Source organism: Eumetopias jubatus, unplaced genomic scaffold (assembly GCF_037043125.1).
Source record: "Eumetopias jubatus isolate StellerSeaLion01/CBP00866 unplaced genomic scaffold, mEumJub1_p1.0 scaffold_17, whole genome shotgun sequence".
NCBI classification, from domain to species: domain Eukaryota; kingdom Metazoa; phylum Chordata; class Mammalia; order Carnivora; family Otariidae; genus Eumetopias; species Eumetopias jubatus.
Window position 1 is genome coordinate 41,193,755 of NW_028274823.1, and position 25,388 is coordinate 41,219,142.

Below are 25,388 nucleotides of genomic sequence, written 5' to 3' on the forward strand. Positions count from 1 at the left end.
ACTTGAGGCAAAGGTAGATTGGTGCTGCTGACAAGAGAGAATGGTAGTATTACTGACTATTACCAAGTAGCTTCCCAGCTCCCTTTTCCTATTGTCCAACTTCAGGCTTCAAAATGAGGAAGGCACTTCCCTACCCAGGACCAAAGATCCTTTCCTAAAAAAAAAACAACAAAAACAAAAACAAAAACCAAACAACCCCCCCTCCCACAAATCCCACAAAGATCCTTCCCTTAGTCACTGAGGTCACTGCTACTCCTCTGGGAGGAGGACTATCTGGCGCTGGCCCTGTAAAATCCACCCTCTTACAGGGCTGGAATCCCTGGGCTGGGAAGCTACCTTGTTTGGTAAGGCTGACACCCATCATGGGCTAACCTTTCCTCAGGTAAACCTCAGTTTCCTCCCTTCATTCTGAACCTAGGTGTGGATATTTGGTTTCTTCAAAAGCTCCAAGCAAAAATTCTCATTTGGCTCAAAATCCTTCTTACCTTTTTGATATGAAGACAGATAGTAAATGACTCACTAATGCAATCAAGACATTCATGTAGGCCCACTACACACACACACACACCATCTCCACCCAGATATGTGTGTAGGAGGTGGAGGGGCAACAGAGATAAATAAGCCCTCTCCCTATTCTTTGCGTGCCAACAGCCGTACCAGAGGACCAAGAGGGAGCAACAACGTCTACCGCACGTGGCTATTGAAATATGACATTCAAGCCGGCTCCCTCCCCAAGCTTATTTTCTTTGGGGTTCACGGAACACATGTACTTCTCTCCCCCTCTCTTTCTTTCTGGAAACACGTCTTTTAATTCTTATGATCGCTTTACTAAAGAGGTTTTTTTGACCAGGACTGAATCGCTGCCCCAAGCCCCACAGCTGGTCACCAGCCCTTACAACACTCACACAAATCGCAGAGAGAAAGGCGGGGCTACACGCATCCCGCCAATCACGTGGCCGCGCACACTGTGCCAGGGCAGCCTGGCGCATGCGCTGTGGTCGGGTCACCCTTGGGGGCGGTGCTTACGGCGGACAAAAGACGCATGCGCCGCTCCGACCCCTGTTCTGCTTCCACGGCTGCTGGCGGCGGTGGCGTCTACATTTCGGTACGGGTGGCCGCGCGGCCCTGGGGTGAGTGTTTGGGCGGCCGGGCTGAACGTCAAGCAGGGGATGTGTGGGCCCCGCTCGGACTCCCGGGCGCCCATGGCCTCGCCTCGGGCATCTGGCCACCTTGAGGAAGCCCATCCGCGGGGCCGGGAGCTGGCCCTCGAATCGGGAGCGCGCCTTCCGTGCCTGCGCACCTGCGGCCGGAAGTGACGAAGCAGCGCGCTCTCACCTGGGGCGGCGGTGGGTCCCCAGCCTCCGGCTGGCGGCACACTGACGTGCCCGCCACGAAACTTCAACTTCTGGGCTTTGTGTCGGCCCCGGAGCGCAGAATCAGCGCGGCCCTGTTTGATTTCGATTAAAAAGCTGGAGTTGTTTGTTACTTGGAAGAGAGAATCGGGGTAAATACCAGTCAGGTGCTTTGGGCATTGTTATTGTCAAGTGGGAGTGTGTAAAGGAGGATTGAGCAGTCCGTATACGAATGCTGTAACATTGATTTCCTACGTAGCATCCATCTTCACCCTGTTCCAAGCTGCAATCATTTTTCACTCGTGTGTCTTCCATCATTTCCTTGTTGTACTGTTTCCTCCAATCCGTTATCCATACGGTAGCCCAGGTGGTCTCTTAGGAACTTGAAATAGGTCATGCCACCATCACCCAGTTTAAAACTCTTAAAAATCATTCCATTGTAATTGGAATAAAATCCAAGTTCATGTTTTCCTAGGTCCTTTGTGATCTTGACTACCCCTCCATCTTCACTTATGCTGCACTCCCTCCCCAGCTAGGCATGTTTACAGCCAAATCTGCAAACCGGAATCCAGCTCCTCCCACAGAAGCCCCAGTGCTCAAAGGGGAGGACAGTGAAGATACTGTTTTTCCAGATGATTACGCCTTGCAGAGTGTTAGAAGGTATTCTGTAAGATTTATACAATGAATGGAGTCTTTATCAGCAACTTTAACTCAGTTATTTGTCTAGGATAAAGTAAAAAATTCTCACCGCGTTCCATCCTTCTTTCATTTTCCCAAGTACACCAGCTCTTACCAGCCTTAGAAATTACACGTTTCTTTGCAAAATGTTCATTCCAGTTTTGGCCTGATTAATCCTTTTCATCCTTCAGATACTGGTTCAAGTATCACTTTATCAGAGAGATCTCCCTTCTCATACCTACCTCTGCACTGTCAGTTAGGTTCCTCTGTTATTTTGTCCTAAAGAATCCTGTATTTTTATAGCAGTTACCATAATTACATTTGTGGGTATAACTTATACATGAATATACATATTTAAATGTGTAAATATATATGGATATAATTCTTAAAATGTATGTCTTCCCCAAGAGACTCTAAGCTCTATGGTGACAGAAACTAGTTAACCTAGTACACTGGCATAATTGACTATCAAGTATTTGTTGAATGGATGATTTATTTCACTTCTGAAACTGTTTAGCTTCTGATGAGAACCTCCTGCTTTTCTGCTCTCATTCCCAGGAGACTTGCCCTTTGGTCCATGGTCATGCTCCAAGTGGCTTTTTGATGTCTCCCTCTCTCCTTCCCTCCCTTCCTATCCCAGTCCCTTCTGGCTTTTTTTTTTTTTTTTAAATCTATCCAGCTTGGACCCAAAGTTCAGTTACTTGAACTACTCTTCTCAGCATTTGTATCCATGCCCTTTTGTCCTTCTGCTACTTCTGCCTGAAAACTCCCAACAGTGACATTTCCCCTGGGGCTGTTAATTACCAAAGGAGGAAATTGTCCAGCCTTGGGGATTGTTGGCAATCCGTGGTTTTGGGGGGCCCTCCACACCTGTCACCAGTGTTTGTTCCCCATCATTTATTCCAGATTCCAGATTCTTACTCTTCTCCAGCCCCTCCTTCTGCTTCCCATCTGCTTCCTTTCTGAGATTCTCATTTTTATGACTGAATTCACCAGTGACTCAGTTGTCCACATCAGATCTGTTATTTTAGACTCTGTGAACCTTACTTCCCTTCAGCATATATGGAGTATCTTTTATGTATCAGATCCTGGGCCAGGGGTTCAGATCTTAGCTTGTATATGTTTCTTTAGCTCCAGACCCAAAGCATTGTCCATTCCTCTGTTTCCAGGTGGCCTCTTGTTGGTGCCTCTTCTACAGGCTTGCCCTGCTGTGTTATTATTGACATGTCTCTCCTCCCCTAGAGAATGAGCTGCTCTGGAATGGATAGTGCTAAGTTCCTGGAGTCTTTGTATCCTAGTGCTTAGTCGCCAGGACCAAGGTTTTATTTAATGAGAAATCAGTGGGGCTTATTGGGAGAACTTCTGGTATTTTTATATAAATAAAGTTGCGGTGGTGAAAGAAACCTTACTCAGTTAAATAAAAAGCAAGGCTGTCTCTTGGTTATTGCATTGCTTTTTAATGTATTTATTGGAGTTACACAGGCAATATAGTGAATACATATTCACTATTTTCATTAGTATTTTCATTATTCCCCCCATTCCTTCTGCTTCCTCCTCCCCAGTGGTTGCAGGTTTAGTGTGTATCTCCAGATCACTTTGAATGCATTCCAGACACACAGATGCAGATATATATTTTTTTATCCAAGATAAATGTGTTCATACTCTGCGATATTTTTTCAGTTTACAAGACTTTTATATCAGTGTCACTGAAAATACTTAATCCCTATACTAAACTATTGGCATGCTACAGTGAACATCCTGTATGTACGTGAGTATTTCTCTGGAATAAATATTTGGTCACATGCATTTTAAATCTTTATAGATATTGTTAAATTGCCTTCCAAAAAAGTTTTAGTAATTTATATTGCCAACAGTATTGTGTGAGGGTGGATCTTCCTTGTCTGTACTGGGTATCATCAGGCCCAACCTGTTTTTGCCAGCCTGATGGGCAAGAAATTGTATTGCACATTGAAATGGGGTTATTTTTGAGAGTACTTAATCTTTCTCAGATTCAGATTTTAGTGGTGATGCTGTGTCTCGTTCAGAGTTTGTTTATTAGAGTAAATGTTCAACCTAAGTTTCTACTGGTCAGATTTGTAGAGAAGCTTGTTCCTTACTTCACTAAATTTGTATATCACAGTTCATCATGCCACGCTGTATTGTGAATCTTTTGTGCCATAATGCAGTGAAGATGTTAACTTGGAAAGTAGTCAAATGACTTCAGTTGATTTGGAGAAGACTCTTAGGGTGTCAGTCAAGATTTTGGTTGCCAGTTTTCTTAGCTGGCTCTCCATATGTCCTTTGTTATTGATACTGTGTTTTTTTCTTGTTTGTCTTTTGTTTCTGTTTTTTTTTTGGTTAATTTTTTTTATTTATTATCAGAACTCAAGAAGATGTATAGCTTGTGCCCTTTTAAGAAAAGTAACACTTGAAACATCGAATTTACCTAATTGGAGGATTATTACTTGATCTTTCGAGAAATCAGTCTTCTTTAGTTATAATAATTTTAAGGAACTATATAAATATCAAAGGCTTATTACATTTTTTTTCCCTTTTAGATAGTCTGTAGAGGATGCAAAATGCGAGAATCCCCCACTCAAGTCAAACTCAGGAACAAGACTGTTTGCAAAGTCAGTATGTCAGTGATAGACAAGAAATGACAATCAAGCAAGAGAATGATGACAATGCAGAGGTGGAGGAAAGCCTCCCCTCTTGTTCCTCTGCTAATGGACCATCCACTTCTGCTGAGGGGTGTTCATCGGAAGTTCCGAGGAGAGGGCCGGCTCTGCTGCACATCGACAGACATCAGATACAGACGGTGGAGCCGAGTGCGCAGGCCCTTGAACTGCAGGGGTTGGGTGTGGATGTGTACGACCAGGACGTGCTGGAACAGGGTGTGCTTCGGCAAGTGGACAGTGCCATTCATGAGGCCAGCCGTGCGGCCCAGCTTGCAGATGCGGAGAAGGAGTATCGATCAGTCCTGGATGACCTCACGTGAGTGTGGACCATCTTCTCTGATTGCAGAGTTTGTGTTTACATGTAATGGAGAAATTCAGATAATAGCTGTGGTATTCCAGAAATTGAGGCGATTTATAGAACCTCTTATTTGGAGGATGGAGTCAATTAGGGCAGTCCTTGACCCTGTGTGTGAACCCCAGCCCTTTCCCTCAGGAGCAGCACTGAACGTCGTAGTCAGGGTCTCAGGCCAGCTCACAACAACCTGTTTATGCATAACGTCCTAGAGAGAAATACTATTCTGAGTACCCTAGAACTCGCAAGCATGTGCCCAAAATGGTTTGGAGGAGAAGTGAACCTAAAGGTGTGACGTGTGCTGCTTGAGATACCAGGAACACATCACCCTCCCTCCCCTCACAGTTTTCTCTTGTCCTGCAGTTTCTTTCCAGTTTCCTGTGTCTAAACCAAGTGTCAGTGTTTTGGTAATTTTTCGATTTGTATTTCTGGAAATAATGTGAAGCAACTCCTTGCTTTTTCTTCCTTCTGTCCTACTTGTGACTCTACAGGAAAGATGAAGTCCCATGGAAACTTCATTTGTGTGTTAGAGGAGAAGCAGGCTCTGGACCTGGGCTAGAAGGCTGGGGCAGGTGAAGATTGAACTCCTTCCCTATTGCCAGTCTGCCCTGTCTTGGCCAGTGTTCCAGGCTGTGTCAGGCAGGCACAAAAGAGGAGAGTAATGAGTGGAGGAATGGTGCAGTCTCAGATGGGGATGGCTGGGGGAGGGGAGGAGGGAAGAATGAGGAGCTATTGGCTACCCTCAGCCAAGGAGACTGTGGTACAGATGGCTGTTGGAACTTAAAGGACATGTTTTCTGCCAGCAGCTTCCTGGTGTGTTCTTTTGGCTGCTTGAGTAGCAGGTATTCTGGAATACTTGTAGTATTCCAGGTGTGAGGAGCTTGACTCCTGATAAGGAACACACTTTTACATTTGACCTTGGAAATGTGCCTACTGCTTGCATAGGTGACATTGGAGTGCTGCAGGATTACCACGGAGATGAACACTAGATCCATGGTGACACATGGTTAGACTGCCAGTAACTTGCATTGATAACATCTTTTGTCCTGAAATCCACAAAGGATACAAAGAGCAGATTATACAAGTGTCAAGATTGAATTTGTCTTTTGAAAATTGGGAGTTACCATTCTGTGGTGTCTGTTTTAGGAGCATTATATTAGAGATTGTTTTTTTTTCCCCTTCAAACTAGAAAATATTATGCTACAGCAAATAAGTCTTCCAGTATTGTGAAAGAAAAATATTGTCACAGATATCTGACTTATATAAAAAAAAAAGTGTCAGCATTTTTAGTACTTTTCCAAACTTTGGGTGACTTCCAAATGAGCTTTAAAAACCCATGTATGGGTTGTTGATAATGGGGGAGGGTGTATGTGTTTGGGGAAGGGTATATGGGAGTCTCTGTACCTTCCTCTCAGTTTTGCTGTGAACCTAAAACTGCTCTAAAAAAATAAAATCTTAAAAAAAAAACAACCAAGCCATGTATATACATTTTTTTCATCTAAAAGGACAACTTATTGCACATTGTTTTAGCACAGTCTCTTGAATCTGGTACACATTTAAAATGCTTGTAGAATGAATGAAACAGCTTACAAATGGGAATGTGCTGATTTCAATCAGCCAGATCAAAGAAAACACTAGCAGTTACCTTGAACTTCTAATAACCCTTCAAGTTGTAGATGTGGCCAACAAGAATATGCATTCTGGTTTAGTGTCTTTTATCTTTTAGTTAAAGAGGTAAAAGGACATCTTTGTAGCATTTCTGTCTTCACATTACACTATTAACAAAATGTTACCAGAGTGGAAAATAGACATTTTATTTTATTTTTCAGGTCATGTACAACATCCCTAAAGCAAATCAATAAAATTATTGAACAACTTAGCCCTCAAGCTGCTACCAACAGAGACATCAACAGGAAACTAGATTCTGTAAAACGACAGAAGTATAATAAGGTGATTCCAAATAACACATCTAAGTATTGCATTTTTGAAAAAGTCATCAGTTCTGTTCATTTAATATTTGGGAAGTATTCTGAAAAGTAGTTAAGACGTGAAGGAAATAGGTATAATAGAAAATTTTGAGTTCCTTTTTTTACGTTTAGTATTGCAGCTATTTCCCTTTAATATCTTCTGTTAAAGAATATCTTTTAAAGTACACACATACACATACATTTGAGAAAAGGTTCCCTTGTTGGCTTTGCATGCCGCCTTATTGATGTTTACGATTATGGTCTTCCTTGCTGTGCCATTTTCTTTTACCCAGCTTAGGCTCCTGTTTGGCATGCCGGCCTCTCCTCAGTCTCTGTGTGTCGTGTGAACTTACTTTCTTTTTTGCTTGGCTCCTGCTTGTCCTGATTATATACACTGTGTTTCCTGTTGCTATAGCCATCACCCCTCACACACTCATGCTCACTGTTCTTAGGTATTCTGGTCGTCACCTGGACACAGTGATGGGTCTGCACTTAGGGTTATACAACTTCAGGGTAGGGAATATCTGTTAGTTATGACACTGTTTTTTTTGAGGTTTGTAACATTTTTTAGAATTTGTGCTTTAATATCAGAGTAGACAGGAATGACTAGTTTTGATCATTTTATTTCTGTCATCCAAAATGACGAGCAGATATCCTTGTGCTGGCAATTGACCCACTGCAGTGAGTAAAGTCCTTGCATCTCTTATTTAAGCTTCACTAATGATGTTTATAGACTCGGTGCCTCCTTTTGCTTTCCACACACCAGTCCATTATCTTCACCATCCCATCTTCTGTCCCCTACCTCCAGAATAGCAGCCCAGAGGTTAGAGCTGGCAGTGGCTTCAGGAAGCTGGGGTCTCCCCAAAGCAGAGAGAGGACATCTGGGCTCTTGTGGGAGCATGTGAATGAATGTTCAGAGACCTCTGACCTTGGGCTTCTGGTGGGCTGAGGTTTCAGCAGTGAGGACCAGACTTTGGGCCATTTTACGTACTAGTCTAAGTCAGTTGTATATTCCTATCTTTCTAAAACAGCCCTTTGATGGTTGGAGATAGAGTATTCAGAGAGAAAGGCTGTTTAAATGAGATGAAATGAGGGAAAATGGAAAAAAAAAGGAATTGCAGTTTAGTATAACATGGCATTTATACTCAGCATTTCTTCTCATCCCACTCTCATATTTGGTGTTTAAACATTCTTGACCTTGGGAAGAAGAACCAGGTACCATAGGCCTAGTTAATTGGAGAGGCCCTGGGAATGGCTGCATAGCTGAACTCTCATGATGTAGAGGGAGACAAGACAAAGAGGGGTCTGAGGTGGGTAGGGTAAAAGGGTATATCCAAATGTATATTCCTTTTAGAGTCTAGTAGTTGGGTAGAATACTATAAAAGACTATAAAGGACAATGGTAAATATGGTAGATGATCAGAGGAGGCTTTTTCAAGTGTTTGAACATTTGTGTTTGTTTCTTATCCCTATAGCCTATTGACCTCATAGCGTGTCGTTTGCTAAGGTCAGAAACAAAAGTTTAATAATTTACCCAGTGTGCAGTGGGGAAAACCAAGTAGAGCAGTTCTACCACCTCCGTGGAGAGTCAGTACATGTGAACTTAAGTGCTCAGGCACATAGAAAGCTGGGCCGCCCAGCCAGGAGAGTGGGTGGGGACAGCGATGCCTGCCTGATGGAAATGCTTTTAGGCCTACATCCTGCTAGAAAAGTGGCAGTTGCTCAAATAAGGTGCTCTATAATAATAACATATGGAATTTCTGTTTTATTTTGCTCTTGATTAAAGTTTTTAAATTTATCTTTTGTATTTAACAATAAATCACTCACTTCATTGTTGTTTTCTGTATTCAATATTTACCACTCAAGGAACAACAGCTAAAGAAGATCACAGCAAAACAAAAACGTCTCCAGGCCATCCTTGGAGGAGCGGAGGTTCAAGTTGAACTAGATCATGCCAGTCTGGAGGAGGAGGGTGTAGGTGAGGATACTGGGAGCAGTGTCTCTTTGTTCTTGAATTGGTGCCTGATGCCTGTAGTGGGGGAGAGTATCTCCTCTGTCCTGGCCTGGGTTTTAAGAAAAATCCCTTTCTTTGCCTTACTGTTAAAACAGATTTAGGAAAATTTTACTCTCTACACCTACAGAACCAAATATCTTCAGTTATATGGGGGGTTTTTTGGAGAATGAAAGTAAATGCTTAACTCCATCTACTAGAGGCTGGTGGTGCACATTTGGTATTATGTTTAATAAATTAGGGAGCTTAACATTCTTGTGTAGTTAATTTTGTAGAGACAACTAACATCTTGATCAAATTATGTTTTTAAGCCCAGCATCATCAGTCAGCATTCATAGAATTGCTTTTACATATGTTTTTGGGATATATTTGGCAGGTTTTTCCAAGCATCACTTCTTTTGTTTAAGAAAAGCTATCTTCATTCAGGTTATATTATGGCTCTGATTTTGTTTTTATTACTGCCCAGGATGGGTGTCTTTTGGAAAATGTTTTGAAAAAACTAGTAAGCTCTGAAACGAAATACCTTTGTAGTCTGTGTGTGTGTATATGTAGGTGCGTGTTTAGAAATTGTTGGTAGCTGCTCAGTCATTTAATACTTGAAATATAGACTAAGGCTTCTTAGCATTTAAGCTTTCCAAGCAAATATTTTCTACTAGCTCCTGAAGTTTATTCAGTAATACAGGAGAATTACTATGAAGAATTAATTGAGGCAATAGAAAAAAAATATCAGAGAGTTGGACTTTTAAATTTCAGTCTCTCAGAATTCGTTTGGCCTGCGACCAAGACTTTCACTGCTGAGGTGCCGTGTTTCTCGTTCCTCTCTGGCTGCCTGAAACCTGCTACTGCGTTTTACCTCCTCTTGCTTTGTTGGTAAAACTTTGCCCAGGATTAATGGTTACTTCCCCAATTCCAGAAGCCCCTTTTTCGTCCTTGCTCCACTTGGCCTGTCTGTAGCAGCTGATACTTCTGTGCCGTCCAGGATCCCAGTCTCTCCTGGTTTTCCTTTTGGCCCTCTGACCGCTTCAGTAGGTTGTTTGTTTGTTTGTTTTTCTTTTTTGAAGGAGAAAGTCTGGCGTGGGAAGTATAGGGTGAGGGTGGGGCCATTAACAAGCTGATTCTAAAATTGATATAAAAATGTATTGGGCCAAGAAAAGTTAATCTTGAAGAAGAACAAAATATCAAGACGTGTTATTAAGCTACAGTAATTAAGACGGTGAGGTATGGGCACAAGGAAAAACAAATAGACCAGTGGGACAGAATATAGGGTCCAGCGAACAGACCCACCCATATGTGGTCACTCGGTTTGTGACAGATAGGGCAGTGCAGCGCTGTGAAGAAGTATCATCTTTTCAGTAAGTGGTGCTGGGTTAATTCACACGAAGGTAAAATGAATCTTGGCCCATTACACCATGTACAAAAATAAATGACAAATAGATTTTAAATACATATGTGAGCGGTAAAACAAAGCTTTTAGAATATAGCATAGGAAAGTATTTTCATGATCTTAGGGCAAAGACTTAATGAGACACAAAAATACTCACTTGTAAAGGAAAAGGTTTGATAAGTGAGCTATATCACAACTAAACTTCTGTTCAAAAGATAGCATTAAGAGAGCGAAAAGGCAAGCTGCAGAGTGGGAGAAGATATTTGCAACACATGTATTAATTGAAGGACAGGAATCCAGAGTGTATTAAAGAACTCTTTGGAAAGGGCTAAAGACTTGAACATTTTCTTCAAAAGAGGCTATTCAGAAGGTCAATAAATCTATGAAGAGGTGCCTTAGTTCATTAGTTTATAGGGAAATACAAATTACAACCACAAAGTGGTACCATTACACACGTACCAGAATAGCTAAAATGGCAAGAACGTAGACCAGTTGAAACTCTCAAACACTGTTGGTAGAACTTAAAATTAATAGGACCATTTTGAAAAACTGTTTGGCAGTGTCTGCTAAAGCTTAACATACCCAAAGAATTATGTATAAATGTATTACTGAAGGATGTGTACTGGAATATTCATAGCAACATAATTCATAGTAGCTAAAACCTGGAAACTACCCAAATGTCCATTAACAGTGGAATGGAAAAATTATAGCGTAGCTATATGATAGAATACTAACAGCAAGGAAAATTAACAACTACAACTATGTTCAACAATAAGGATGAATCTCAAGCATAATGTTGAGCAAAATAAGCTGACGCAAGTGTACAAACATTTCCATTTACATAAAGCTCAAAGCCAGGGACAGCTTGTTTGTAGTGTTAATAGTGTGGTCAGTCATTATTTTTGGGTGGGGTAGACTGGAAGGTGCCATGAAGGGTGCATCTGGCAGTGCTAGTAATTTCAGTTTCTTGGTCTAGATGTTGGTGTACAGGTATGTTTTTTTCTGAAAATACAGTGAGCTGTACACTTAGTATTTGTGCACTTTCCGATGCGTATTTTTCTTCACTGCAAGTTCAGTGAAAAACTGGCTGCGGCATTACTGGACTATAAGAAATGTAGATTTTAGAATATGGATTCCTCGTGTAATGTTGCCAGAGATTAAGTTCATAGATTTCTGGGTGACTTTATATTATTATGACTGAACTTCCAGTTTATGTCCTCTGTTCTGTCAGTTTGCACATCTAACACAGTGCTGTCCAGTAGACCTGTTTGCGTGATGGAAGTGCTGTCTGTGTTGTCTGTTGTGGTTGTTCTTAGCCCCACAAGGCTCATTGAGCACTTGAAATATGGCAAGTGCATCTGAGGAACTGAATTTTCAACTTAAATTTGAATAGCCACATGATGACTATTATATTGGGCAGTGCAGAGCAAACATTTAAGTTTTACCTATTTAGGTACATGTTGATTCTTTATACATTTGCAGGTTTACTGTCTCTTGAATTTTAAGTCTGTGTGGTTGCTGGTATTCGAGGTGACATGGAAACTTGGGAGTTTGCTTCCTTGGGGGCTATTCTTTGATAAGGAAACAGATACATTTGTCTGTATGTTACATATGAGTAGGTCTGTCTTTGGCTGCCCAGAGAGTATATTTATAATGCATTATTTTAGAAAAAGTTATTGAAAATTCACCTTTTTGAATAGGAGTATATTGAATTTGGCATGATGAATGCTATAATAAATTCATTCTTTTCTTTATATACAATATGCTTTCGTATATCCATGATATGTTTTAATTTTTTAAAAATTTTAATTTATTTTTTTTAGAGAGAGAGCACGTGCAAGTGGGGGGCGGAGCAGAGGGGGAGGGAGAGGGAGGGGGAAAGAATCTTAAGCAGACTCTGCACTGAGCATGGGGCCCGCCATGGGGCTCAGTCTCACAACCCTGAGATCATGACCTGAGCCGAAATCAAGAGTTGAAGACCCAAGAGACTGAGCCACCCAGGCACCCCCATCCATGGTATGTTTTTAAAATGTGAGTTAATCGTAGGTGCTGTTCGTTGAAGAAGTGACTGTTTGTGTTGTACTCTTGGAAAGGTTTACACTAGTGCCCACTGCATTGTCATCCCTCTTTCAGAACCGGGGCCGTCCTGTCTCGGCAGCATGCTCATGCCTGTCCAGGAGACGGCTTGGGAAGAGCTCATCCGCACGGGCCAGATGACACCTTTTGGAACCCAGATCCCTCAGAAACAGGAGAAAAAGCCTAGAAAGCTAATGCTCAATGAAGCATCAGGCTTTGAAAAGTATTTGGCAGATCAAGCGAAATTGTCTTTTGAAAGGAAGAAGCAAGCTTGTAATAAAAGAGCAGCTAGAAAAACCGTGGCCTCGGTCACTTCGGAACTGAGCGCAACACTCCCAGAAAACAAACCAAATGAGCGAAGCAAAGTTCTCTCAAAAACAGATAAGCGCTTGAAAAAACACATCAAGAAGCTCCAGAAAAGGGCTCTTCATTTCCAGGGGAAAGTGGGCTTGCCAAAAGGAAAGAAACCTCTGGAGTCTGACATGAGGCCAAAGGCAGAGGGTGACTCTGAGGGTGATGAGTCCGAGTACTTACCCACGGAGGAGGAGCTGGAGGGGGCGGGGGGTGCCGAGCTGCCGGGAGAGGGCACACACTATGACCTGAAGCCCGGGCTCACGCCCCGGAAACGGCAGAGAAAAGTCACGGTACAGGAGATCGAGGATGACTTTTTTCCAAGTTCTGGGGAGGAAGCAGAAGCCGCCTGTGGTGGAGGAGGTCGGAAAGTAGTGAGATGCCGAGATGATGGAGATGAAGATTATTACAAGCAGCGGTTAAGGTCAGTCTGCAGATTGTAAACAGATTGCGCCACTTGCTTTCTCTTAGGCCACAGGTTTATTAAATAAGAGTTCTAAATTCAGCTTAATGTATTAGACCCCCGTTTATCCAAAGGTTGGACTTCCTTTAGCCTTAGCCTCCTTGAACCAGCAGAGCCCCAGTGGAACTAATCCCCAGTGCTTCTAACTTCTGTATCTTCATTCAGATTTGGGGCAAGTCTCAGAAGAAAAGCTTAGGGGAAGGGCTGGGGCAAGAGGCTTGTGGAGGACCAAAGGCGGAGGAGCCGTATGCCTTTACACTCAGGCCACCTGTAGCCAGGGGCAGGAAAAGGCACAGGCCAGTCTGTGTGGTGTATGCTGCGTGGTTGGTTTTTTCTTTTGAAGCAGGAAAGTAATTATCCAGGACGTTCCTCTGAAAAGGAGCTGAAATTTAAGCTTTAGTGTATAAAAGAATAAGCTTGTTTTCTAAATTCTGCCTGCCTTGTCTTGAGAAGGCGGCCCCTCCGGAGTTACTAACTCCTGTCCTGCTGCGGGAAAGGTGTTTCACACGCACCGCCAACCCTTCCTTTTCTCTCTTGGTTTTGAGGTTTTGATGCCGGGCACTGACTTTGGCTTTTCTTGCCATGACTCTCTCAGTAGATGATGCAAATAAGATGAAAAGGAAGGTGATCATGTTCCTTCGGGAAGTCGATTGCCACATTTTTTGTAAGCCCTGAAAAACTGGATGCTGCAGGTGCCCGGTGTGCCCACTGAGCACAACCCTGCCGCATCTCTGGCCTCTCACATGAGCTCACGCAGCACTAAGAAAGTCCAAGGGAAAGGGAATCTGTTTAACAGATTAGTTTTTAAGTATTTGCTCCCGGGATGGCTTTTTCCCAGTCCTTAATAGTTTTTTCTTATTTTCTATGTAGGGAGACCTCATTTATTGTGTTTCTTGCAGCTTTCCACTGACCTTCGTGAATGCAGATTGTCCTGATATTTTTTCCTTCTGTTATTTAGAACTGATGACCCACATTCACACTGTCACATAATTCCCTAACCCTTTAAAAGCAGATGTGGCATAGTTCTTTTCACACAGAGCTTGAGGACCTGTGACCTAAACCCAGTTCTTGAGAGCTGTTACACCCACGCGGTGGTGACCTCTTGTAGCATAGTTGAGGAGTGGCTTACATTTGTTACTTCTCATTGCAACTTTAACTTTATTTTGCACAATTAATATCAGTAGAGCTGTTTGAGGGATATCAGCAGGATACTCTTGAACCCTGAGCAGTGTCAGTCTCTTTCTTAACTAACTGTAGAGAATTAAAAAAGTGTTAATCTCAACATACTGATTGTAAATGGAACAATATTTTCTTCTCATTCAATATTAAATTTATTTTAAATGTATTAGTATCTTGATCAGAAGCAGTTTATTTTGATTGAATTTTAAATACGGGTTTAATTTAAATTCATGGCAACACTTTTTTCTTAATAATCTCAAGACTGTAGAATAGTTATTTCTAAAGCCGTATCAAAGCCAGTTTTTTGCTGAAGTTACAGTAAAATCTCAAATGAATTTCAGAAATATCAATAACTCTAATTGCCACCAAAATACTATAGCTCTTAAAATTTTATGGCCACAGTTATTAAGGCTGTTAAACAGCAGATAACACATTGAAATGTTTGTATTACATCTCCTTTGGTACTCTTTGGATTGGGGGATGGTAAAAGAAGAGGCTCAGGACTGAGAAGCATTATTAAGAACATTTTAGAACTGCCAGTTGCTTTTTTTTATTTTCTTCTTGTTGCTGATCTTTGAATACAGATTGAAATTGTGATGGTATTCCCTTGAGTGAACCAAAAAAAAGACTTTAGTTTCCCTTATCTTAGCAGTGGTTTGATGATCAGAATAAAGCCCCATAGAGTTTGCAACATAGAAAATGAGTTTTTCTTTATGGTTAGAGCTTAGGATTATGTACCTAGGCCAGGTGCCTTTTATTGAGCTTGTATTGGTTATAGCCCTGTGAATTATAAGGCTCATTTAGACTCAGAAGTGAAAGTGAGTCACTCCTAGAGATCTCAACTTCTTTATTCTCTCAGCTGGAGCATCAGAGGTCTTGCCTTAGCTCTAGCTTAGTCCCAACTATGTATCTTTGTTTTTAGCTGTTGCCAAGTGTGGGAATTTCCTATCAAGCCTTTTCTATAGCTTAACCTTTTCTGGAACAGGATGATAGCATTTAGGATCCTACTTTCTCCGACTTAACCCAAGACCTCAGATCAGCCTTGGAAGTGTTACCCGTTTTTAAATGTGCCCGTATGTTTTTTGCCTTTCCCACATTTGTATCCTGCTTCTGTCTCTGTACTAAGTTGCATTTGGAGGCTATCTCCTCAGTGGTGTTCCTTGATTTTCATACCTCTGATAATGTACCAGGATGGATGAGCCAGTTCGTAGACGTACATATTCTGTCGGTTCTTACTCGTGTCCTTAGTATGCAGATCCTAGAAAACATCCCTTATTTTTTAATTTTCATTTTGTAGCAGCAGAGTTTCTATTAGGGTATTGCTTTTAGTTGTGAGGTTCAGCTTTTCTTAAAATACATTGCTGCTTTAGAAAGCTAGGGTCTGGGAGCTCCAGGAGTCAAAGACTTCTTAGGAATGACACATGTTCTGTGTTTGAGCGATAGGTGTCCCTGGTGAACACTTGCGTGTCACTTATCTCATCCAGTATGTACAGCCAGGACAGGTCAGGGTGGCCCAGAAGACCAGACATTTCATATGTGCACCTTTTTCCTCAAAGTGATCAAAGATCAGCAGTCCTTGTTACCTCAGTGTTTCTGATTGATTTCCACATGAGGTAGGAGGCAGCTCTCATTGCTACGTCCTTGCTCTCGCTGCTTGAATTCATGTGTGTGCTCCAGGACCAGGACTAGGGTTTCCGGCAAGGAATTTGCAGTCTTTTAGGGGACATGGGCACCAGTAGGCCCTAACCAGTGTGAAGGGAGTAATGAATTCAGACAGATATTTGGGGGAGACTGTGGAGGAGATTCATCCGAGCATGGGGCCTTGTCTGTTGAGTAGTTCAGATATGTTGAAATAGACCTTAGGGTGCAGGTTATTGAGAAGGAAAATCCTTGCTTTGCTTTGGAGGCACATCATTTCTCATTTGGATTGCCTTGGATAGTGGTGTAGTGGCTGTGGCGTGCAGAGATGCCTGGTTTCTAAGCCATCCGCTGTAGGATAGGCAGGGCACAGGCCCTTGCCTTGCCGGACAACACTTGGGCAGTGGCCGTCTGTTCAGGAGGAGACCGAGGCCCAGTGTGGACTGTCCGGGAAAGAGTGCTGCAGTCCGTTAATGATGTCTACCATGGGCACGGGGGCCTCGGGGAAGCAGCAGCAGCATTCATGCCAGGTGTTTGCCAGTCTTGAGATATAGCACAAACAAAAAATGTCACCAACCCTGGCCTCCTCTGGCAGCAGTCGGCGCTGCTTGGGCCAGGCTTGGGCTGTAGGTCAGTTTACGTCCTGAGTGAGAAGATGCACTTCCAAATAAGTGTCGTCTCCTCCTGGCACAACTAGGGCTAGTGTTAAGACTTTGACTTAAACCCATCCTGAAGCTCTTCTTTCTATTTCTGTTTGCCAGACGTTATTGTTTTAGTTGCTAACCTGACAGGCAGTATTCCCTTGGCAGTGAGCATAAACTAAAGCAGAGGTTCCCAGCCTATGGGCTGATTCTGCAGAATCACCTGGAAGCCCTACCGTTGGAGGTGCTGATTCAAGAAGTCCAGCGTGGGGCTACCAAGCAGTAATTTTTAAAAGCTTTTCTAGGTGGTTCTGATGCACTGTCAAGTTTGGGAACTACTTGATGTGTATAAATAGATTTTATATACTGTTTTTCCTTTTGCGCTTATGGCTTTTGGCAGATTCAGTTTGTGTTTGTTTCTCTAAAATCCTCTTATATATACCCTGCACAAGTGTGTTTATATAGGGGAGGGCTTGAAAAGGAACTTTGAGGTTAGGTCATTCAGCTACATGCTGTACATAATAGGTCATCTGCTTCTTATCAGAGCATATGTGTCAGAATCACCTGGAAAGCATCTTCAGGACTCAGCCTGGAGTGTCTGAGGCAGCAGGTCAGGGGTGGGAGGACCTGGGCACTGCGTGAGTGCTTTGACTGAGCTCCAGCTGATTCTGAGGCAAGGGTGGTGGCATCCCTCATTATTATAGGCCCTTACTATGTTCCCACTTAGGAAACCCTGGAGGTGATTGGAAAGAACTGTGGGTAAGGATATGGGGGTTTGAAAATCAAATGTTTTTTTTTTCTACTCTAGCCCAGAGTCAGCTTGGTATTGCTGCTGCAAAAAACTCCCTCCTGCATTCCACTCCCACCTCAGTGAGTGAAACACAGTAGAATTCAGAAACAGACTCTTGAGTAGGTGGTGCCTGAGTCTCCTCAAATAATCAGGTACTAAGGGCCAAGCTGCTGAGATCACAGCCTGAAACCGATTTGAGTTGCTGCCTGCCAATGGTTTGAAGGCTTTCCACACTCCCCACCTTGCACTTTTGGTGATTTGTTTTTCTCTTTTTCAATGGTGAATTTATGATAACATTAAGATAAAAAAAAACTGCCTACATCTCTGTTTTTCACCTTATTTGTCTACATTTCATTCCAGGCTTTGATCCTGTGCATACATATCTTTCAGTTATTATAGTTATAGTAAGCTGTTCAAACATTTGATCGTGCCCTGTTCAAGTTAATCAACTTGCCTGTGATCTCACTGTTAATAGGTAGAGGTGGGATTTTTTTTTTTTTTAAGATTTTATTTATTTAGGGCGCCTGGGTGGCTCAGATGGTTGAGCGTCTGCCTTCGGCTCAGGTCATGATCCCAGGGTCCTGGGATCGAGTTCTGCATCGGGCTCCCTGCTGGGTGGGTAGCCTGCTTCTCCCTCTGCCTCTCTCTCTCTCTCTGACACTCATGAATAAATAAATAAAAAATAAAAAAAACATTTAAGATTATATTTATTTATTTGAAAAAAGAGAGCACAAGCAGGGGGAGCAGCAGAGGGAGAGGGAGAAGTAGGCTCACCGAGCAGGGAGCCCGATGCAGGGCTTGATTCCAGGACCCTGGGATCATGACCTGAGCTGAAGGCAGACGCTTAACTGACTGAGCCACCCAGGCTCCCCTGGAGCTGGGATTTGAAGCCAGGACAGGGTTGTGTAAATGTCATTTTCCTTCCATTTGTGGAATTGGGTGGAATGTGCAATATCTAGATGTGACCACAAGGTGGCCCCAAGAATCAGCACATACCTGCCTCCACCTCCCTACGATGGAAACCAAACCAAAAACCTAAGCCAATTGGATGGGGACTTGGGGAGATTGTAGGGAGTCTAGAAGACTTGACAGGATGGGGATAGAATTTGCCTCATGTCTTGTATAACCTGCATCTGTAGTTATGATGCCTGTTGGTGTAACTGGTTTCTAATCCATTTAATAAAATACCTTTAAGCCTTAGAGATTTTTCTTTTCTGCCTCCCTCCTCTTCTTTTACGTAACTAACTTTGAATGACTCCATTCATTATGTAAATCTTACACAGTGTCTTCACACTGCAAGGCTTAATCATCTGAGTAAACAGTATCTCCGTTGTCCTTCCCCTTGAGCACTGGGGCTGCTGTGGCCAGGGGCGAGTTGGATCCTGGTTTGGAGGGTTTGGCTGTGTACATGAAGAGAAAAAGAGAAAGAGACTGAGAAGAGAAAGGCTGTCAGCATTTTCAGATGCTTAGAGGGGTCAAGCCAAGTAGGATAAATGTTGAAAAAAAGTCTCTGGTTTTTGAAAATTTGGAGGCTTTGATGGCCTGAGCAAGGGTGGCATATGGGGGATGGAAGGAGGTTCTCTGAGAACTGAATGCATACTACTTGGCAGTGTTTCATGTCAGGTGGTCTCATTGGTTTAATCCCCACAACCCCTGAGGAAATAGGAACTGAGAGCGGAAAGCTGACATAATTTGCCCAAGATAGCATACATGGAGGAGGCTGGGGAAGGGGTCTGAAGGTGGATTGGGGTAGGCGGGAGTGATCTATCACCTTGGTCAGTGCAGTGGACTGAGAAGAGCATTGCTTCAGCAGGAGGTTTCTGCTGTCACTTGATGGGGACCACCTCCACACTTTTTGTGGGTCCCATTCCTTGCCTGAAATGCTGTGGAAGGCCATGCCTCCTAGAACCACTCTCCTAGCTGCCTGTCTCCATCTTATTGTCCTCACAGAGCCTCTTTGTCTTGTTTTGCCCAGAGCTGGCTCCCTTTGCCCTGGGATTGTCTTGTTTATTCTTCAGTTGGATCTTTGTTTGCACTGGATGACGATTCAGCACATTTGGGAAAGTTGCACATAGGAAAAGCCAAATTACATTGTAGAGCTTGTAACTTTTTAAAAAAAATCACTTGATCTCTAAAATCTGAATTTGTTAGAAGTTTAACCTAGATTTGATCAAGAAACCTAAACCTAATTTGATCAAGAAACCTAATGATTTGAAGATTGTTCTTACCATCGGTTTCTGGGAGTTAATTTCTCAAGAAGTAAATCTGTGTTCTCCCTGGCCCCCCCCCCCCCAGGAGTCTGTATTTTAAAGAGAGAAGAAAAAGTTATTCCCTTAAAGAGTTTTCTTAGAGAGAATCTTGGCTTCTTTTAAATGACGAAGCTAAGACACAAATGAAGACTAATTCTGCTTCGTGCTCTGCACACACCTCTCATTCCCAGCTCTTGTGCATAATTGTCTGCATCAGTCTTAATTTACTCTGTGAGATCTGGACTCCTCACTGAGGGTATTTCATCTGCTCAGATGTGCCAATTAAGTCCACCCAGATAGACCATAAAAAGGCAGATAAGAAAAGTAAAACACTGAGTATCTCAATTTAGCAAATTAGACTAATCTGTAAGGGATTCTTAGCTGTCTGAAATAGAAAACCTACCGCACTACAGAAATGCAAACTATATTAAATACCCAGCTTGGTGCCTTGAATATATTTTTAAAAATCAAATTGTACTCATTGTGCTTCTGTTGTAGAATTTCTTTCATGGATATTGCAATAAATGGAGAATGAGCCTGAGATTGAAACTTCACCCCGTATTGAGAATGGTTTAACTATATGGTGTGTGACTTTTTCCTCATAGTGCAGATCCAAACTCTGGGCTTGGTGGCCCTTGCAATGTGAGAATGAAGGCAGAGAAGTTAGGTGACTTTTGAATTTCAAGCAGCTCAATATATATGACTTCCTTGGAGTTTTGGAGTGGGCATGTTCATTTTATTACTATATGACCTGAAGCTACTAATAATTGACAATTCTTATTGATCGGTATCTTTTGCCTTTTTTGTGAGTTGGTGTAGGCATTGGTTTGTTTGTTTATTAAATAAATGTATCCTATGTGTTTGTTCAGCCCAGATTATTTGTAGTGAAAAGAATTGCTAAACTGATTTTACTGTTAAAAGTTGGCAGGTGTACAGTGAAGAATGAGGTTTTTTTTTTTAAGATTTTATTTATTTATTTGTCAGAGAAAGAGAGAGCACAAGCAGGGGGAGCAGCAGGCAGAGGGAGAAGCAGGCTCCCCACTGAGCAAGGAGCCCAATGCGAGACTTGATCCCAGGACCCTGGGATCATGACCTGAGCCAAAGGCAGACCTTAACCGACTGAGCCACCCAGGAGTCCCGAAGAATGAGTTTTGACTCACTCTGTGCAGTATTGAGGTAGGGAAGGACATCTTTTGAGACAAATTTGAATTGAAGCTTTAGAATTTGGTTTGTCTTGTACAGTTGTTTTCATTGTATAGTGCTTAAAGAGGTGATTATTGACTCTTTGGCTTACACTATGAGACAAGAGGTGGTTTTAGGTAGTTTGGGAAAAATATTTTTGAGAGGCGAGATTATGTAACAGGAGTATGGATTCTGGGGGCCGATTATTTGGGTTTGAATCTTCATGTTGGTGATCTTGGCCAGGCTACTTCACCTCTCCCTGCCTACTTTAACTGTGAAAAAGAGATTAAAAATAGTATCTGCCTTATAGGGTTTGTAAGGAGTAAATGAATTAATACAGGTAAATTACTTAAAACAGTGCACAGCACACAGTGAACATCGGTAACTATTCTTGTTATTATTAATATTTGTTTTTTGACTATAAATTAAAAAACCATATACATAATGTGGATGTTTGTATGTGTAATTTCAAAACACAGCTGGTCCAGAGCTGGCAGAGGTTACTCAAGAGGCGATATGTAACATAGGGGTTAGAAATCACAGACCATGGAATCGAATGCCAGAGTCTTACCTAGTAGCTGTGAGATTTTCTACATCTCTTCATCTGTGAAATGGGGATCATAGCAATGCTTTCTTCAGGGATGGTATGGGGATTATAAAAGATAATATATCTAAGCTATTAGGCATATGTCAGGTACTCAGTAAGTATTAGCTATTCTTATTTGCAATGCCCACTAGGTAAAACATTTACTACAGAGATTTCATCGAGCCAGTAGGAGGATCTGTGAGAATCAAGAAGAGCCTATAAATATTGATATATATGAAAAGGTGTCCTCCTTCCAAAGTAAAAGGCCATTTTACAGTTGGTATTAGTATGCATAGCCAGATCATTAGCTATTATAATACTTAAGTTTTGTTGATGTCAGCCTTTTCTCACCTTACACATTTTTTTTATTAATACGATAAGGTCCACTTAGTGATAAAATATCTGTACAAATAGGAGCACATTATCAGTAGTTGTTTGGGGAGAAATAAAAAATTATTTCTCCTTTGAACGCACTAGGGGGCACTAGACCTCTGCCCAGGGGGCATCTTCAAGCTTCACAGTCTGCTCGTCGATTCTAAGTGTGTGTAGGTCAGGATTACACTTTGGTTCCTCATGGTTTTCTGTCCTTAGGTCAGTGTTCCAGATCATTCTGTTGTGTCTTGTAAGGCTTGATTTCCACACTCCTTGCTGACCTAGATGTGTAAGACATCATTCCCCAAGTGGACTGTGATAATCTTACTCTTGGCTGATGGCATGGGTGGACTAGCATGAGGGCCTTCTAGACTTGGGAGCTACATCTAACTCCTGCCTGCCCAAGATTGCAGTAGGTGTTTTCACAGTTGTTATTTTTTATTCATATTTAACCTGCAATTAACTAGAATGTCTCAGTTTTACTTTTTTGTATAATCTCCTGCCAATAATTAATTGTGAGATAGCGTCTGGCATGTATACAGTGTAAAAAAAAAAAAAAGTTTCCAAAGGGTGTAGTACATATATTATCATGTCGTGCTGTGAGAACCTCTTATTTGGCTCCTTCAGTGGCCGAGGAGACAAATGCAGTAATGTTGAATGATATTTCTAAAGTTCAGATCTCCCCTTGCCAGTTACAGACCTGAAATGTAGCTCTCTGCCCACATCTGGTTTTCACTTTTCAGTGGGAATCTGAGATCTGGTTTTTACTGGATTTTCCTCTAGTGGCTGCCACTGAAGTCTGAGGAACTGTTGGAGTTAGAAAATCTCCCCAATGACTAACGTACTTCATTTTATTTGGTTGCAGCTGTGACTGTTACATGGGTGGATTAAAGAAAAAGACGAAGGTGGGACCATCAAAAACGTTATTTCCTTTCTAGTGATGTCAGTGTAGTTTAGGGCTAAACTTTTTTCCCCCTCTGTCAGAAGATGAATTCTTTCATTAAAAAAGGTTGAATCTTTTGCCCACCCTTTTCCACCTGGTCCTAGGGAAGCTTGGACCAAAACCCAGGGCTTCTGATTCTTCCTGAGGACTGGCATACAGAAACCAGTTTTGTTGCAAAGTAAATCTGCTGGAAAACCCAAAAAACCGAACTCAGGACTTGAAAATAACTTACAAAATTTTTATTACTCAATGTAATGAGCTTCCTCTCCTGTCTTTTTTTTCCCTTCTTATAAAATTAAGAATTTCTCTGATTTTGTCCTTGCCATGCCTCATCCTTTGTTGTGTACCTTAACCATGTTTGTCCAGTGGATCAATCTTGGAGTAGTACCTTAACATCATACATGTGGAAAGAGGAGGAATGCAGCAGGAGGTAGGCTGTAAATGAGCTAGAACAGGACTATTCTTGAACCCATTTTTAAATGACCTACTTTGACCATTCTCAAGCCACGCTTCTGTCCCTGGTGTCTTCCTTATCCCTAGCCCAATTCTGAACCTCATTCATTCATGCATCATTTACTGAGTATCTCTGTTGAGGTGGGCCATTGTACTGGTCTCTAGAGGTATGAAAATGACTAAAAACAGTCGCTGGCCTCAGGTGGCTCCTGGTCCAATGGGGCAGATAGATATGGTTTTCAAATGATGCTGAACACTTGGTGAGTGCTCTAGTAGAAACTCCAGGTGTGCCCACAGTGCTGTGGGCTTGGGAAGATACCTAGAGGACAGGACACCTAACTCTGGCTGGTCAGAGAAGGCTGCCTTCTCTGGAGGCCACTGCTTGAGCAGACTCTGAAGAGTCCATGGAGGGTGTGGATGTGTGTGTTTGTGGGAGGGAGGTTGGGCACAGTACAGGAATGCACATGGCACAGGAAGGAGGAAACCACCAGGTAGTGGCATAAGGATAGCTAACTGTGTTTTCCCACTTAAATATTTTGAACATCCTTGGCATTCTGGAAATTCTCCTTTGAAAAAGAATTAAGTTTAAATGGTGGCAGCTAGCTCTCAGGTGTATTCTTAGGGTTCCAATGACAAGGTGCCCCAGCACTTGGAGGAAGTGTTGTTCCTGGTATAGTTCCAACTGGTTACGCCACGCGTTGTTGCCAGCAGCCCAGCCCTGGGTCCGAGTGCTTCTGACAGACCCTTGTAGTCTCAGCCGCAGGCCCCACAGCCTGGGTCAGGTTCTCGTTCTTGCATGAACGTAGCAAAGCCAGGGAGCAGTTTCTCTGCCTGCATCTGATTGGAATTGTCAGTTTATGTTTATTGCTGGGTTCTTTTCTAAGTGGCTGCTGGTGGAGTCGCTAGCAGGCTGCCGGTGGCAGGCGTGTGAGGAGCTAGAAACACTGCCAGGGAACACCGGGCCCACTTGCTTTTATGTGGCTGCAGCTGTGACTATGACTTGTGCGGAGGTTTTTAAATGAGAGCATAGAAAATATGAAAAAGTTCTTTCTTTTCCAAAAATGTAAGTATTGGACTATTTACCGCCCCCTTCAACTTTTAAAATCCGTTATCTAGCTTATTTATTGAAATAACAGAGTTTAGACATTTTGGGACCATGTCTGATTTTTGTAATTTTAAATCACCGGGGTCCAGATCTTAATCTTGACCTACCCCCAACCAATTTTAAGTCATTCTGTATCTGTTTTTTTGTTACTGTCACATAAAAAGCAGCCATACTTCAAACAGCTCCGTGTTTACACATCTGTTACAGAATTTTAAAATTGAGGTATTCCAGCAGGTACCTTCTGATGGGTAGGTGTGTTTACTCATGGTGATCAGTGGTCACATTATTCATAATAATTTTTTGAGCATCCATTTGATTCACAAAGATGGTTTTTGTCCAAATGTATGTGTTCAGGTGGTTCTCTTAAGCCATTGTGGTGCATTGCATTATTGCAGGCGGATTGTATTGTGCTATATGTTGCCTCCACTTCTCTGTACGTGAACAGAGTGACAGTACCAGTGTCTGAGGATCATGTCTGAGTTTGAGGATTTCAGTAAGCAGACATGATTATGTAGAACGGTGTATTTATTTGTTGAGTACTCATGCTCTAGGCTCATGCAAAGTGCTTTACATGTGACACCTCATTTAGTCCTTCCTCAATCTAGGGAAGTTCATGCCATTGTTCTCCCCTCCTCACACTTGAGGAAAGGTAGGTGCCACAGAAGCTAAGTGACTTGCTGAGGGTTAAAGAACCGATAAAAAGCAGTCAGGATTTGATTCTAGACCGTCTGGGTGCAGACTTTTCCTGTTTTGGCCTGTGCTTATTCCATGTGTCAGTCCCAGGTTATTCATAGTACAGAGGTCCCTTTACACCTCCTGGCCAGACAGATTGCCCAGCCTGCCAGGCTGCAGGACAAGCAGGTCAAGCACACAAAAGAGAGCAACTTCAAGACCCTTGGTGGCCTCTAGGATGGGAAAGGCATCTGTTTCTCTCAGTTC

The 25,388-nt window shown here is 42.4% G+C and overlaps 1 protein-coding gene across 7 annotated transcripts in view; it reads left to right on the top strand.

The window, feature by feature from the left end:
* The first annotated feature begins 1,044 nt into the window (after positions 1 to 1,044).
* Positions 1,045 to 25,388, top strand: part of ERCC6 (ERCC excision repair 6, chromatin remodeling factor) — a 77,121-nt gene continuing 52,777 nt past the window's right edge. For 3 of the 7 annotated variants that reach the window (XR_003608367.2, XM_028098673.2, XM_088020137.1), the window contains exons 1-5: positions 1,045 to 1,130; positions 4,589 to 5,024; positions 6,890 to 7,010; positions 8,893 to 9,004; positions 12,555 to 13,272. Coding sequence is in view for 6 of the 7 variants with exons in the window: in XM_028098673.2 (XP_027954474.2) it covers positions 4,603 to 5,024; positions 6,890 to 7,010; positions 8,893 to 9,004; positions 12,555 to 13,272 (1,373 nt within the window). In the remaining variant the exon portion in view is untranslated. Of the gene's footprint in view, positions 1,131 to 4,588; positions 5,025 to 6,889; positions 7,011 to 8,892; positions 9,005 to 12,316; positions 12,438 to 12,554; positions 13,273 to 25,388 lie in introns of those variants that run through there. The other 4 variants (XM_028098675.2, XM_028098674.2, XM_028098677.2 and 1 more) reach the window with 4 other exon arrangements.